Here is a 12,581-nt window from a genome sequence, read left to right as displayed (position 1 = left end):
AGTGCCACGTGTCACTGTTACGACCTTCGGCCCTGAAAATGTTATTCAACAAACTACAGTCAGTCCTCTTTCTGTGACTATTTACGAAATTTGAATCCAATGCTCGGAGAGAAAGTTATGACGATTTTCCCAACGTCACCTGTTTGACATGGAATTCGGGAGGCTGCAAAAACCCTAACTTCCTCAGATCATATCTCCGAAAATATAGCGAACCAAGATCTGAAATTTTGTCACAAGGTTCAACAAGATTTCTGCTCAAATGGGTTTTGATTTCAGCTTCTGAATCTTCATAGAAAAAGCATTATAGCAAAAATGCCACAATGACCTGTTTTAAGCCACAAAATCCCTACAAGAGGAGGATATGAGGGTCATTATTTATATGAATGTCTTGAGTTGAGAGGGTCCTCAACAAGTGAACGTTGGAGAGATTTTAGGAAAAAAAATTATTAATTATTGACTATTCAATGACCACAACAAATTTTGAGTGCCATGCCACAACCCCATAGGGTTTTAGCCCACTAACTGGGGTTACTAACTTCAAACGCAAATAAGTCTCAAACCGTGAAGAACTGTGAGGCGTACCATATATCAACAGAAACATATTGACGAGTATGATCCATTGAGAAGATATTTGACGCAAAATAATATGAGTTGTCAAGTCAAAATTCCCTTGCAAGATTGGGGTATCCCCTGGTGCTGCTTGGGTTGACATCAATGACAACCACTGATCAACATTAGGAACCCCTTTAGGTCCCTTGCTAGTTTGAGTTTTTAGGTCCCTTGCAAGATTGGGGTATCCCCTGGTGCTGCTTGGGTTGACATCAATGACAACCACTGATCAACATTAGGAACCCCTTTAGGTCCCTTGCTAGTTTGAGTGGTAACATTTCTGGCGCCATTGCTGGGGACACGAGACGTGTGTTTTGTTCCTCATACGACATATTGACATATCATTATTGGCGACTCCATTGGAAGAACGAAGCCCTAGTTCTTCATTGAACTTTAAGGTCGATGCTTGTTGGGTGAAGCAAGCATTTTTCTAGGCATCTTTAAAATCACCTTGGCGAATCCTATAGAATTTACATGTATACCTCAAATAGGCTGTCATTCTTCATAAATTTCCCGGTTTGGACATTGCTAGCATCCATGGACATCTTAATCATGTCGTGGGAAGGATGCTATGTGGGATGCCTGTGTTTGATGGTGACCCAAGCTCCACAATTGACCATGTGGAAAATTTAATGTGCATACTTCAAAGGAGAAAGTGGTCCACCAAGATGTCCTTATGTTTTTATTCTTTAGTTGCCTCTATGGTCATAACTTATGGTTGCAAAATCTTGAACCTAGGATCATCTCATCTATCGAGGAGTCTGTTGATGGTTTTCTTACACATTTTCAAGTATGTCCCGCCTTGAGCATTCAAGAGGAATCTTTCATCGAGAATCATCAAGACCCTAAGAATCTAAGTAATGAATGGGAATACGAGTCCTCCTTTGGTCCACAAGATGAAAAGGATGATTTGGAGAACACATATGTTGGGAAGGATGGATCCATGGAAAGTGAAGCTGAGACTAACCTTACCTTTCTCAAGGATATTACTCTTGATGAATATCCTTTTGAGAAACTTGAGGAAGGTGATTCCATTAGCCCCCTGGAAGATGGCTTTGAAGATTACTTGCACATTGAAAAAGGGAAATGGGAAATTGTTGGTCCTCAATTTGATTGTGCTCCTATTTATTAGCCTGACAAGGAAGATGGGAAGATGAGGTTGAGAGTGTTGATTTCTAGTAGCATTGGATGTGCTCTAAGTCGCAAATTTCACAGGGAGGCTTAGACACATGTATTCTCCAATACCCAGAAATCGTTTTGGGAAATTCCACCCGGAGACAGTTTTATTAAAATAATTAATTATTTTTAATGGGTTCCTAAGTCTAAACTTAAGAAATTAGAATAATTAATGGGTATTAATCTAATTGTGGGTGTAACTTCTAGACGAAGACAAGGATCAAGCAGAAATGATCTCAACCATTGATTAGCTTTTAATCTGGGACGTTGAATGTCAACGAGAAGATTATTTAAGGGGGCTTGAGGGTCATTTGGAAAACACATAGAGAGTTGATCAATCAGATCGAATTGTTGAAGCTAGAGGCAACACGGTGATTTGTAGTGTTCACGCAGAGAGGGGCAGAGGGAGTTTTGGCTAGAGGATCTTCTCTGGAGCCAAGGATACTCAACAGAGAGGCATAGAGACACACAAAGGAGATAGCGCAGAGGTGAGAGAGGCTGATGCAGAGCTAGGAAGGGCTCACGCAGGCCCCACGCAGAGCAGCATAGAGCCTCCACGCTGAAGTCTGAGATTTGTTGGGAGGCTAACGTGTCTGAACTGGGAGGGTTGGAATCAACTCCTAAGAAGCAAATTGACCTCCAGCAGAAGTGATGCAGGGCCTTAGAGGCTGACGTAGGCCCAACAAGGGCAGTACATAAGTAGTCGAGGAAATCGTTGGTTCAATTGCCGGATCGGTCGGAACTTGTAGTGTAGAGTGAGGTAATCTCACTAATTTCTTCTGTCGAGTGATATTCTCTGTACTGGATTTCCAGCAAGGCATACAGAGATTGTATTCAGAAATAACTTAATAATAAAAACCCTTAGATCTGCTCCACCGATTTTCCCACATTGGGTTTTTTGGGGACATTTGTCCAAAAGTAACTGTCATTTGTGTTGTATCTTTCTCTATTGTTCAGTTTCTTGTTTCGGAATATTATTTTAATTGGTGTTGGCTGCATTGTATGTATTTCGATGTTTTTCGTAGGAAATTGCAAATAACTTGGTCATGTAAATCTAACAAGTAGAAGAAATATCATTAGTGTTGCAATAGGAATTCCCGGGTGTAAGGAATTTTCACATGGTATCGGAGAAGTGCAGGTGAAGCAAGAAGAACAGTGCCAGAGAACGCAACCCTGAGCAGAAAAGGAGATCGAAATAGTTGCAGGAAGTGGCAGTTCGAATCCCCAGAGGGGTTTGCGCAATCCAAGTCAGGAGGGCTGAATTTTCGAGGTAGTATTTCTCTGAGTGAGTCAAGAGAGAGGAAGGGCTTCCAAATCGAAATTTTGTTGTGGCAGAGGAAGCAGCGTCGAGCCTCAGCGTGAGGAAGAGCTGGTGGGACGCAGTTTTTCTGCATGCCGTTTTACTGGGCAAAAAGACGTCAAAAGAGAGAAGAGAAGCACAGTGAGGGAATTTTTCCTCAGTAAACTTCCCGCCAAGAATCCATTTTTTTATTGGCTGAGCAGCAATAGTAAGAGCAGAGAGGAGCAGTTCGACATTTTCGTGGCAAAGATGGCAACCACTGGGCTGAGAGATCAGGACAGGTTGGAAGGAGCATCCAACTACGTCATCTGGAAGGAAAGGATGGCATTCCTTCTAGATGAGAATTCTCTCAAGACCTTTGTCGACAACGTGGTGGCTATGCATGTAGATCGAGATCCACTGAAGAAGTACCGAGCATAAATGGCGAAAGCGAAGAGGATGATCCTAGATGGAGTAAACGATCACTTGGTTTGTCACGTCGCTAGTAGAGTGACTACTAAGGAGATGTGGGATGCCTTGGAAACGTTGTATCAAGGATATTCCGAGCAGCGAAACATGTACTTAGAGCAGAAACTGAGATCTGCACAGATGTAGAAGGGGGAGCACTTATATCCGTTTCTGACAAAGCTTCAAGAGACCTGTGACAAGTTAGCAACTGTGGGGTCTACGCCTCAAGGGTTTGAGGTTGTTAGACCGGCCCTTAATTCAGTCTCACATGAGTGGCGAGTCTTTGTCCAAAGTATCCTAGGTAGGGCGACTTTGCCAAATTGGAATGAGATGTGGGAAGCTGTTAAGCAAGAGGAGCTGAGGAGAGATCTAGTCAAGTGTAAGCTTGATGGAGGAAGCCGCGTTGGATTAAAGCCCAAGGAGGAGGAAGAAAATGTAACCCTTGCATCCAAGGGGCAGCAGGAGTAGCGAAGGCGGAAGAAGGACGTTTCGAAGATCAAATGCTTCAGGTGTGGTGAAATGGGTCACTATGCAACAGAGTGTCCTCTCAAGAAGAAGGACAAAGATGAGAAGCACGATCCGAAGGCTGCACCTGTGAATATCAAGGAGGAGGAGTTCGCCATGACAGCGGAGATACCTCCAGGAGGGAGGTGGGTTGATTTGGTGTTGGAGTTCGAAAGAGGTACATATGGGTGGGATACTTGAGGATCCCACCTCTCGGATCAATACCTTGCTACGAGAGCCCAAATCAGTAGTAACAGGATGTACTAAGTGTCAGATGGTGTAGAGGAGTGTTGGAGCGACATGTGAAGTGACTAGAACGCCAAGTATGAGCAGTGTAGTACAGGGTTGCAGTAGTGCAGGGAGGCATAGTGCAGTAGCAGCAGCAACGTAGTGGTTTCATAGGGACGGTGTATGACAAGTAACAGTTAGATCTTCAACATTGAGATGCATTTATGCTGAACACTTGTTCAACAATTTGGGATGTTTTTCCGTAGTTGATGCAGTAGCAGCAACAATTTGTTATGCAGTGGCAGTGCCAGCAGCAGCACGGATGTAGAAATTCAGAGGGGGCTGTAGTATGGATGCAGTGTCAGCAGCAGTACAGTTGCAGTAGCAACGCAGTAGTTGGTGGATAAGATGTCAGACATCAGCAGCGCTGTAGTTGGTGGATATCATGTCAGACATCTACAACACAAAGGACGATATTATGAAGTCAGGGGGATGCTTCAGTGGGAGGCATTGCTAGAGCACATTCCTCGCTAAGAGGGAGTGTTGATTCTTGGTAGCATCGAATGTGCTCTAAGTCTCAAATTTTGCAAGGAGGCTTAGACACATGTATTCTCCAATACCCAGAAATCGTTTTGGGAATTCCACTCGGAGACGGTTTTATTAAAATAATTAATTATTTTTAATGAATCCACAAATCTAAACTTAGAAAATTAAAATAATTAATGGGTATTTATCTAACTGTGGGTGTAACTTCTAGAAGAAGACGAGGATCAAGAAGAAATGATCTTAGCCATTGATTAGCTTCTAATTTGGGTCGTTGAATGTCAATGAGAAGATTTTTTAAGGAGGCCTGAGGATCATTTGGAAAACACACAGAGTTGATTAGTCAGATCGAATTGTTGAAGCTAGAGGTAACACAATGATTTGTAGTGATCACGCAGAGAGGGGTAGAGGGAAATTTGGCTGGAGGATCTTCTCCAGAGCCAAGGATACTCAGAAGAGAGGTAGAGAGACACACTGAGGAGGGAGTGCAAAGGCCAAATAGGGTGATGCAGAGCCAGGAAGGGCTCACGCAGGCCCCATGCAAAGCAATGCAGTGCCTCCACACAGAAGTCTGAGATTTGTTGGGAGGGTAATATTTCTGGGGCGAGAGGGCGGGAATCAGCTGTTGAGAAGAAAATCGATCTCTAGCAGAAGTGACGCAGGGCCTTAGATGCTGATGTAGGCCCAACAGGGGTAGTGCAGAAGTAGTCGGGGAACTCGTTGGTTCAGCTGCCGGATCAGCCGGGACTTGCAGTGTAGAGTGAGGTAATCTCACTAATTTCTTCTGTCAAGTGATATTCTCTGTATTGGATTGCCATCAAGGCATACATAGATTGTATTAAAAAATAACTCCTACTTAATAATAAAAACCCTCAGATCTGCTGCACCGGTTTTCCCACATTGGGTTTTTCTGGGGACGTTTGTCCAAAAATAACCGTGTCATTTGTGTTGTATCTCTCTATTTCTCAGTTTCTTATTTCGGCATATTATTTAATTGGTGTAGGCTATAATGTATGTAAATGTAAATAACTTGTTCATGTAAATTTAACAAGTAGAAGAAATGTCATCAGTGTTGTAGTAGGTATTCCCGGGTTTAAGAAATTTTGATAGAGTGGTCTCCCCTTTCTCTTAAGAATTATTTATGATGACATATCCATCAATACCCTTGCGAATAAGGATCATTATTTTACCTTACATGAAAAGGATAATTTTGAGGAGGAAAAACTCGTTGAATATAATACTTTACCCTCCCCCCCCGCTTTCCTTATCCTCTTGTTCATCACTTCAAATCTTCCACGAGTGATTCCCTCGCCCCTTTTCAATTGATTCAGAGTGACCATGAGCCCTCTCCCTCTTCTGAGTATGATGTCTAGGAAGAACCCCTCATTGAATATACTTTATCTTCTTTGACACAACCTCAGGATTATGATCACCCCATAACCTCCCCTCTCCAATGTGACCATCACCATGAGCAACCTATTTGTTGCACTCCTCCTTTCCCTCACCCTTTGTTCCCCCCTCATCACGACCTTGTGGCATCTACAAAGCATAAGATTGTAAGCAATGATTGTGATAGGGAGTTCTTGAGAATGATCTTTTATTCCACCATTGTGTACTTAGAGGCAAACCCCTGCACTTTTGGATTGACCTAGTCTCTTTCTCCTACAGTTTCCTTTTACTTCGAATGTAGATCATGTTTTCCCACCTCCCACCCACTTCACCCCCATCTGATTATGTTCGCATTCACTTTGGGTTTTGTTTCATGAGTAATCATACAAGCAGGCATATGTATATTGATACGATAATATGTTGGTTGCATTGGCTTTATGATTACACTGAGCATTAGCATTATCATATGCATGTTAGGGTAGGATGCATTGCATGTTGATATTTTCATTGGAACTAACTGCATATGATGTTTCTCATGATAGATTAGATTGCATTAAAAAAAAAATCTTGTTGGTTTAAGGGCTAACATTAAGCATGGGTGATCATAAGACACCGTGAAAAGTATGTTGCCTCGTGGCTTTGATCATTGAAATGTGCAGATAATAGGTCTACGGTGACCAAGAGATTGTTGGAGTTCTCATGACCTCCCATTCGAGTAGCCTCGTCCAGTTCTTCGAGAGATCACCTCCCAGTTGGAGCCAGATGTTACCCACCACTTTGTGGGTGATATCCCCAGGAGAATTTTTTTCTCCATGATGAGCCTCAGCCAGAAGCCAGCAGCCCTTTGATTGCGGGTGCTATCACAGGTGGTAAACACTTCTTCTGCAGAGAGATGTTGGAGCTCTTATTATTTCATCCACAGTATTAAAAGGAACAAGTTGAGTTTAGACTGGGCAGAGAGCTTGGTTTATGTTCATTACAACTTGCGATTGCTGTCCCATCATTGTGATGATGCAAAGACTAATAAATACCTTAAGGTTTGGGACAAGAATCCAGAGGAGCCCAATTTGGAGGATGGAGTGTTGCGATTAGAGCAATTAGAGGATGCTCTTATCCAGGTATGTCCATTAAGGTATGAATTTCAAAATTTAGTCAATAAGTGGTATGTCCATTGAATTCAAATGTGTCAATTTTGCTTATAAAACATTTCTCTAATTCTTGTTTTTATTTATTTTTGTTAACTAGTGGTTTTTTTGGTATGAATTTTTTGAGCGATTCCATGTTGATGATGGTCGAGTTGAGATGTCACCCCCATCTAGTCACTTGCTTTCTAGGTTCCATGGTTCAACACTAACAGCAGGGGCTTCGTCCTCATCAGTTTTAGTGCCACAACTTCCACAGGCACCATCTTCTTCATTGCTACCATGTGGAGGCCCACCGCCACGTACTCTTCGTGGTGGAAGGAGGAGAGATTAGTATATATATTCATAATTTACTACTTTTGTCATAGATTAATCATTGGACTTGTAGGCTTGTTGTGAATTTGAACTTTTTTGTCTTGGTGGTGGCCAAGTGGCCTATTTTGTAGACATTATTATTTGAATTTTGGACATGACTAATGTTGACAGTTGCTCACTTGCTAGATAATATGCTTTATGTTTTTTGTTTTATAATATGCTTAAAAATTTGATGTATGTTTGTAATTGCTAGAATATAGATGGTTGATGCTCGAATAATTAATCACTGATGTACAATAGAATCATGGATGCCATATCCATCTTGATTTATGTAAAAATATGCATGTTTTCATGTATTCTACAACTAATTTGGTATTTGGGATGTTTGTTTTGAATATAAATGCAATATATATATATATAAAATAGACGCTTCTCTTCCTAGGTTTTTAGAAAATGACGCTTCCGCGTCCCTGCTTCCAAAAAATGTCCCCGTTTCGTCTCTACTTCGTGCAACGTTGTTCTCAGCCCTCCTTAATGACACAAAAAACAACTCGGCCTTGTTCATAGAGATATATCAAAGCCTTATGCCCATAACCATACACAAGGAACATGTCTAGCCTCTAGAGGAACTTGGCCCTAGTCTCATAGCAGAGTTGACCTTCCTTAGAACAAAAAATCAGATCATAAACTTTACTCCAAGACTGAGGCTTCCTCTGAAGGCTACGCGTCCTTTTCTTAGGCTTGTCTTCACATAAGATGAATTGCAATCATGTGTTAGATCTCCACTTAGGACTCTCTTGTTTATATCCTCTCCATCTTTGACATAGGGGCTCATTTACTCCTTCAAAAATGCCCTCACACAACAAATGAAATAAACAATTACTTTCTTTGGGTCTTTAGCCCACCCCTTTAGGTATAAATCCCACCACTTAGGTACATTGCCCACAAAACACCTTTTATATGGGTCAACTCCACACAAACCTAATACCGAGGGGTTGTGGGAGTACCTCCCAATCTACACATCTCAACATTGTGGCTTATACGGGAACTTTTGAAGATAAATTGACTTCAGAGAAGCTTCCAAGAAATGCGTTCCTTTGGAGCATCATATGAAATTTAATTTCAGTAATTCACGATTCGAAATAATTTATCAATCACACAAATTTACAAACTACTTTACACAATCAACTGCCAGATAAAAGTTGTTCGCGTTCTGGTGTAGGAAAAACTTCTACAAGAATTTCCCAAAATGTTCAGTTTTATTTGAAAGACATCAAAACTAATATATGACATTTTAGAACATTTGAATAAAAGTCTCCCTGACACTCAGTTATAAATATGGATCAAAACAAAAACACAGAAACCTGTTAAATGCACTAAATGTGTTCAATTATTTTGTTTTGATCCGAATGTAATTAGTCCATATTGAAATGCGTCGAAGACAATATCCAGTAGCTGGGGCATTTTATTGCTAGTAAAGTTTTTCTTCTGATTTTAGTATGTTCGGTTTTGATCTTCAATGCAGTAGGGTTCTGTCTGTTTCTCTTTCTGCATACACTTCTGTAGAGACACCAGCTCTACTCTGTAAGAGGAATGTTTTCGGAATTATAATATTTTAATTTAAAGTTCGTCATTCAACAAAAAGATCATATGGCCTTTTTATTTTGCCCAATGATGGTTATAACTAAACCTTGCTTTGCTGGCAGATCTTTAGTCCAATATTGATAGAGTTTTTTCTTCTAAAGATGCGAGTATTATGCTTTTCGAGCTGTCTACGTATTTGTGTTCTTGGTTTATGGCTTTATTTCAGTTAAGATATCTCCCACATGCACCACTTGTATTGAAGGACATCACATTCTGTGTTAATGGAGGGGAAAAACTCGGTGTAGTGGGCAGGACAGGCAGTGGAAAATCTTCTCTAGTCTTGGCTCTTTTCCGAATAGTTGAGCCCGCTGCAGGGAAAATAATCATTGATGGGATTGATATTAGTACAGTTGGCCTAAATGACTTGCGCTCTAAGCTCAACATGATTCCGCAAGAGCCGACTTTGTTTGAAGGAACAATCAGAGATAACTTAGATCCACTAGAAGCGCACACGGATCAAGAGATATGGCAGGTTTGTTCCAATCACTATTTATTTTATTTTCTTACATGTTTCATTTAATAATTGTAAAAGCTTCTGAGTTAGAAACTAAAAACCTGCATGGTATCGAATATAGTAGAGTTGGGTAAAATTCTCTCCTGTATGACTGCGTAACATCGTCAAATGAATACGATGGCCATGCAATCACAGGTCAACATTATCTTTATTTTTTATGTTATTTGAATAAAAATAACACACAGACAATAACTTGTTATGTCATATGAATAAAAATAACACACAAACGATAAGTTAACCCTCGTTGAATATTATTTAGCCCATATTTCATATATTGCACAATTAGTGCACGTGCCAGTCTACAATAGGTTTTTGGAAAAAGCAAGATACATGGTATCAGAGAGAGATGTGGAGAATCCAAGGAATTTGGAAGAGGCTGTATTATATGTCAATAATTATAAAAATAATACATTTATATGGAATAAAATATATATGTATAATAATAAATGTGATGTAATCTATAATAAAATAACTGTGATAGTAAATATTATTTATTGGTTAAGAAAATAAAAGGATATATTTTTTATGATTAAATATTATTATGTAATTGTGTGGAGAAATGCTTTACAATTAGTGTATGGGAGATGTGTAGGTGTAAGAAACAGAAGAAGAAGAAATAAATTATTTTAACGTCCACGCGGCTAAAGATAGCCTATGGGACAGATTGCTTCTTCATCTGCTTGTTGTATTTAGCCCTTTCTCTGTGAAGCTTCACAATAAATGCTCTTAGCTTCTCGACAAACCCCTCGCTAAATAGATTATCCCAAGAGCTAGCTGCCGACATATCTGCATAATTTTCCCTATTGTCTTTGATGGCCTCACATTCTAAAATGAAATGTTTTTCTGTTTCAACTTTTCCAGAAGAACAAAAAATCATACTCTTTCCTCCCACACTTCTTTTGGCCTTTTCTAGCGCCTTGTTTCACAATAGAGTTGATGAAAATTAGTCCTTAACTGAGCAATAAGAATTTTGGCTCTCCAAGAGATAGTGGCCTCTATGTATGCTTTTGGTTGATGACTATGAGTGGGATTAAACACTTCAATATAGTACTTTTTCTTTCTTCCTAGCTCCTTATCCCTAGTAAGCTTGTGGAACATTTCCATAACAAATTTTTTTATCTCTTTGTTGTTTATGGGACACGCGTTCAAGCAAATACCCCATTTACTAAACCATTTGTTATTTTGCTACATCCAAGTATTTTTTCTCTTGCCTAATCTGTCATTAAAACAACCTTGGGCCATCTACCCTCTTCCATTTGCTCAATTTTTTTTAAATACCTTATGACTCGCACTATAGCAATCGCTTCAATAGGAGCAGTCCCTGTTTCACTTAGTAGTATAGCATAAGGAACTGCACTTTTAATCTTCAATTTGTTTGTAATCAAATGCTTCTGAATTTTCTCAATTTGTCTCCATTGCATGTTGGATGTACTGCTGGCCCATAGTTCACAACCATAGAGAATCACCGGAATCACTAGAAGCCCAAAAAGCGTTTGAGTGGTTTTCCAGTCCCATAACTCTGCCTTTGTACACCTATTTTGAAAAGCATAAAATTCTTTCCAACTTCTTGTACCTCTGAGATAGTAGTAGGTCAGCTACCAATGCCAGAGCATCTAAAATAATTGTTTTGGGGGGTTTTTGGTTTTAATTTTGGAAGACCAATGAATGAAGATAGATGTAGAATTGAAGTAATTAATCCTTTGGGTTATATTAATATTTTAGCGAAGGGCTACTATAAAGCATTACTTAGTGATATAGATAAAAAATAGTGGTGAGTAGAAGACAACAAAAAATATGATTATCACAGTTTCTAGATTGTAAAACAGAACAATCATAAGTTGGAAAACCTTCTAAACTACGTTCCAAAGGTTCAAGGCAGTGTACTTAATGTTTACACACGATGCTGATGATTTATTGATTAAAGGGGATTAGCTAAACAGACAGTTCATTAATCCATTCTTTTAATAGATGATCACTTCAGGAGCTTATAGGAAGAAATTGAGACATAATTATTCCTACCTAGATATCTCTATAAGTCATAAGCATATGAAGAAAAACACAATGATTGATAATTGGAAAAACTTACAGGATAACACAAAACTGTGTAAAAGCAGATTCAGAATCCTCTGCTTTGTATTAAGGTTCTAGAAAGACTTAGTACATCAAGTGTCTGCAAAAGCTTCCTTCAAAGGTGGCTTCCAGGTTCAAAGTAGAATTAACAGTCAAGAGTCAAGACTTTACAAGCAATGAACTATGAATCTCGAATTCCGAACCTATAACATCTCGTGAAGAGAGTTATTTATACAACAATAAAACTGAGAAATATCCTAAAACTGATTAAGATTTATTCTAGGAAAGGAAAAGATCTTCATGCAAGAAGAAAGGGGCAGCTATTAAACTTCTTCTTGCTGTCCCCTTTATTCAGGTTGTGCTGGCTTTGTTTCTCTGATAGTTTGCCCTTAATGCTGATCGATTATTTGTATCTTTTACTCTGGTCGATTCCTTCATTTAATCTTTACCTGATACTCTTTAAACTATGTTTAATATGCTTTCACCTTGCTGAGTAACCTTTACTGTGATCCTTTTATCCTTACTATGGATTTGAGATTTTTACTGTGTTTTTCAATAGTAAATTGCTTTGGATTTTATGTTACAGGGTGAAGCAATTTGATATGGTCTTCATATTTGTCCTCCAACTGTACACAGGCTTTTTCTTTGTAAACCTGGAACAACAGTCTTCACCTGCAAAACACAGAAATCATTTAAGAAA

The 12,581-nt window shown here is 39.4% G+C and overlaps 1 protein-coding gene across 1 annotated transcript in view; it reads left to right on the top strand.

The window, feature by feature from the left end:
• LOC149158726 (putative ABC transporter C family member 15) overlaps positions 1 to 12,581 on the top strand; it is a 399,865-nt gene that overhangs the window by 282,633 nt on the left and 104,651 nt on the right. Inside the window, exon 10 of the mRNA XM_089436293.1 lies at positions 9,464 to 9,769. Within this exon, the coding sequence (XP_089292419.1) occupies positions 9,464 to 9,769 (306 nt within the window). The remainder of the gene's footprint in view (positions 1 to 9,463; positions 9,770 to 12,581) is intronic.

Source organism: Pinus tabuliformis, chromosome 5_2, assembly GCF_031772625.1.
Source record: "Pinus tabuliformis cultivar Carrire ecotype Pingquan chromosome 5_2, CPIR1, whole genome shotgun sequence".
NCBI classification, from domain to species: domain Eukaryota; kingdom Viridiplantae; phylum Streptophyta; class Pinopsida; order Pinales; family Pinaceae; genus Pinus; species Pinus tabuliformis.
The sequence above is the reverse complement of the archived record's forward strand: the minus strand, read 5'-3'. Positions and strand labels throughout refer to the sequence as shown.